The 4111-nt window shown below is 43.8% G+C and overlaps 1 protein-coding gene across 1 annotated transcript; it reads right to left on the bottom strand.

Annotated features, from left to right (window-relative positions):
* Positions 1-228: 228 nt before the first annotated feature.
* Positions 229-4104, bottom strand: LOC104867547 (heparan sulfate glucosamine 3-O-sulfotransferase 3B1). The gene has a single exon (XM_010631980.2). The coding sequence runs from the start codon at positions 4099-4101 to the stop codon at positions 3490-3492; it is 612 nt and encodes a 203-aa protein (XP_010630282.2). The 5' UTR covers positions 4102-4104; the 3' UTR covers positions 229-3489.
* Between the last annotated feature and the right edge of the window lie 7 nt (positions 4105-4111).

Genomic DNA, 4111 nt, shown 5'->3' with positions numbered 1-4111 from the left:
GCTTTTGTCATCCAATTCTTTGTTTCAGGAAAGAAAAACCTGGACTATGTTGAATGGGTGAGCCATTTCTGAAGGAATACCTGATAACATAACTACGCACTGAATAAAATGTTACTACCTGCTCTATCTGCCATACAGTAAAACATAAAAGTCCCCACAAGTTGGTAAAATATATTTTATTTGTTCATACAAAGAAACAGTATGAATTACCAGAATTTCATTTTCCTAGAAACATCTTTCTCTGTGTAAAATTAATTTGTGTTATACATAGAACAAAATACTTGATTTAATTTTTTGTACATATTGGCTATTCTAACATCCAGGTTATAGAAGACACACTGCTAGAATTTGCACAGTATTTTAGATTATGGGGCTGAAAGAAACTCAGTCATAAATTAATGTTACAAAAGTGAAAGGAAATCTAAGCACACCTTTAAATTGTATTAAACATTCTTATTGAGAAAATGAAAAAAGAAACAATATTGACTTCCACATCAGCATCTTAGAAACATACTAAAGTGTTCCCAACTCTTTAGAAACTTCCATTTTCCTTTCTTACCAGAACATCCCAGAAGCATCTGTAAGTGTGTTTCTCCAAAGGTCTAAATTTATCTGCCACTCAAAATGACTCATAAAGAGAATCCCATGAATTAGACAATTTCTCCTCCTCAATCATCCAATTAAGAACTTATTACATAGTCTTAAAATACCTTTCCAGGCACTACCTATTCTGTTAACAGTTGACTATACACAAACACCTCAAAGGAAATGGTCGACAGACAGAAATTACCTCTCTTTTGTTCATCTTTTTTTCTTGTTCTTAAATGAGGAAAGGAACAAAACTGAGAATAAAGCATTCCAGTGAATACCAGGGCTTTTTCTTTAAAATGAAAGAAACCCAAAACATGTGTTGGAATTAATTGCCAAAACATGACGTGGTGTTTGTCTTCTAGCAGCTAAACTATTAAACTTGATGGCCTTACAGATGGCTAGCAGAGGAAGAAACCCAAGATTCAATCTTCTGTGCTGCCTGACTTTCCAAGAAGGCAGGCAGGGCTGTAATAACTATCACATGATAAGGGATAATCTCCAGCAGCTGCATCACCCAGATCAATCAGGAGCTACAATCTATCGCAGCCTAAGAGATGCACGTGATGTTTCATTTATTTGTCTTACTTGGAAAAATGTGTCCTATTCCATCAGTGCTAATTATCGACATCTGTTTGAATTCAAGGACTTTCGCCTGGAATAGAATTTTGAGCCACTTCAGTGTTCATGCCTAAATGACCTTCCTATCTGAACATTTCCTGTTTCAGTTTTATTGTAAAGCTGGGAATAAACAATCAAAACTTGTCCAGTTAAGTAGGTCAGGGACCTGAAGAGGAAGCAAAAGCTCATACATGCTTTCCTCTGGTTGTTGCACAACCTTCTCCGGACTATTCTGCAAGTCTACACCATGAATCCAATTATATCTTGAGTCCGGTTAGACCATGAGAGTGGCCAGGAAGTCAACAGGGCAAGATTTGGTGGAGGACTTGGATACTGCCTTACTTCAAAGCAAGGTTATGCTCTAACTGAAAAGAAGTGTTCACACTTTGATTGTAGGTGAGCCTGCCAAACAGAAAATGCACAACTTATTAGCACCCTTATGTGGGTGTCATTCACACCCGAGCAGCAAGACTGGAGAATGCACTATGATAACGTGTTGCCCTGAAGTGCAGGTTCCACATCATTTTGTAAAGACAATAAAAACACTCTATAAAATTGATACAACACCTAGGGAATACACAGCGCCTCTGCTCACCTTCCTCCCTAAACTCAACCTGTCCAGATATTTTTGCTGCTAAGAGTTGGGCTAAAGTGTGTGGACAAATACAAACCAGATTATCAAAATGTCACTTTAAAGACCAGTAACATCTCTGGATTAGTTTCTAGATATAAATGATTCTCTCCTCTTTTCATATAACTTTTCTTACCCATTCGGTCAAGTTGTCCTGCTCAACATACAAAGGCTTCCTCTATAAATATCACAAGTTTGACAATCAGTACATCTTCCCACATGTTCTTTGAGGAAAGTATAGCTCAAATAACAATTTTTTTTGTAACAGAAGTACTCTGGTATAGAGAACTGAAGATTAGCTAAATAAGTCATTATATGATGTCACTATATGGTTATCCAGTTGCCACCAGCTGCTCATCATAAATGATCCCTATCTGCACTTGCACCACAGAGGGATGGGGAGAGCCTTCTGCACAGTAGTAACGATGCTGGCAGCTCTTCTGAACAGGAAGCTGAAACAGGACAGCTGTACAAGTTTCTGGCCCAAAGACTACAGGACATGGGACTAGCTTTTATGCCTTTAAAAGGGCCACTCCTCGTTATTGCTACTGGAATTATCTACAGGCCACATGGTCATTCTGAGAGGCGCTACAAATCCCAAAGCAACAGCAATCTGGGATGCAGGGAGATCCTTCCTCTGCCAGGCTGCCTTCCAGTTTTGAGTCTTTGTCTTTTCTCCTTTGTGAGGCTGTGAGCCTACACCTAGCAACAGCTCTGCACCTAGCCACAGCTTGGTAGATGCTGATGGCAAGAGATGCACCTGACCCCTATAGGTCCCAATATCCAGTGCCTTCCTTGGGTTTGTGCCAGTGGCTCTGCAAGCCTATGGAATTCTTTGGTGTGTCACAGCAGAACTGTCTGCCTGGAGAAAAGAGCACGGTGCACGCTCATGCAAATTAGAAAAGATCACCTTTATTTCTCAAGCAGCACCCAAGCATGTGGCCTGGGAAAGGGACTAACATTTGCACACACATCAAGCTGTTAATGGACCAAGGATAGGACAGAAGGGGATGATGGGCCATCCTTCAACATCGAAGGCTAAAGGAAATGGGCCCTGTCATTCGAACTCTAAAAGGATACCGACAACACTGCATGGGGGGGGGTGCCCCACATGCTCGGTAGAGGTGAGGGAAACCCTCAGCACGGTGGTTTGGAGTCTCCCTCCTTGGAAATGATTACACATGGATTAGGAAGCTGCTATGTGAGGTCTGACTTCAGAATATAGCACAGTGGAGGCAGCTCAGAGCTCTTAGGAGGTTCGCAAGCAAAAACTGGAAGCTGGAGCACGGAGACCCAGACGCAAGCAGACAGCAACCAGAGAACTGGGACAGCAACTGAAGGCTGAATACCCGTAACAAAAAAAATCTCAAGTTGTGCTTTTCTTCTTTTTAAATATAATGGGGAGGGAAAGGGGAAAAATGGAAGCACCATCAATTGTGAGGCATAGAGCAAAACATCAGAATTAAACACTTTGGAATGTTAACAGATCATGAAGCTAACTCTCTAAAGAGTGTGGCTAGGCAGCTTAGTGAATTAATTGCTTATGAATTAAAAATAAATTATTATAAAATAGATTTCTGTACATTTTACATACATATAATCTCTTGTAATATATAAACCACATGATAAACGTCACAGGTACAGTCCGTTCAATCCCAGCCAAAGTCGTGCCCGGTCATCTGGTAGAACTTGAGGTTGAAGGGCCGGTAGAACTCGCGCAGTCTCTGCACCACCTCGCGGTCGATCTCGGGGTGGGTCCTGCCCTTGGTTTTGCCCAGGCAGTGGGGCTTGCTGCTGCCCTCGGCCTTCTTCAGGCAGGGGAAGCCCTTGGTCTTGTTGAAGTAGAAGTGCTTGTCGGTGATGATGCGCTTGAGGCCCAGGAAGTCCTGCACGCGGCCCAGCTCGCCGGCCGGGTCGCTGATGAGCCGCTCGCCGCTCACGAAGAGCATCTGGCCCACGGGGAAGTGGCGCAGCCAGTGCTCCAGGTGCTTGGCGTAGATGCCGATCTGGATGGCGCTCCACGACGTGTCGATCAGGCCGGTGCTCCTGTTTTTGAACGTCAAGCTCTCGAAGGTGGGGATGTCGGGCCGCTTGGAGAGCGTCTGCGTGTAGTCCGAGATGGCCCTGGTCACCGGGTCCCGCACCACCACGATGAGCTTGGTGTCCTTGGACATGGCCGAGATGCGCGCGGGCGCCTCCCGAGTGACGAAGTAGCTGGGCGTCTTCTCCATGGTGATCTGCCCCTCCAGGGTCCTCGGCATCAGGTCCCTG

Source organism: Fukomys damarensis, unplaced genomic scaffold, assembly GCF_012274545.1.
Source record: "Fukomys damarensis isolate Sample0158 unplaced genomic scaffold, DMR_v1.0_HiC HiC_scaffold_16784, whole genome shotgun sequence".
Taxonomy (NCBI): Eukaryota; Metazoa; Chordata; class Mammalia; order Rodentia; family Bathyergidae; genus Fukomys; species Fukomys damarensis.
Note: the sequence above shows the minus strand (reverse complement) of the source record. Positions and strands in the feature narration are given on the sequence as shown.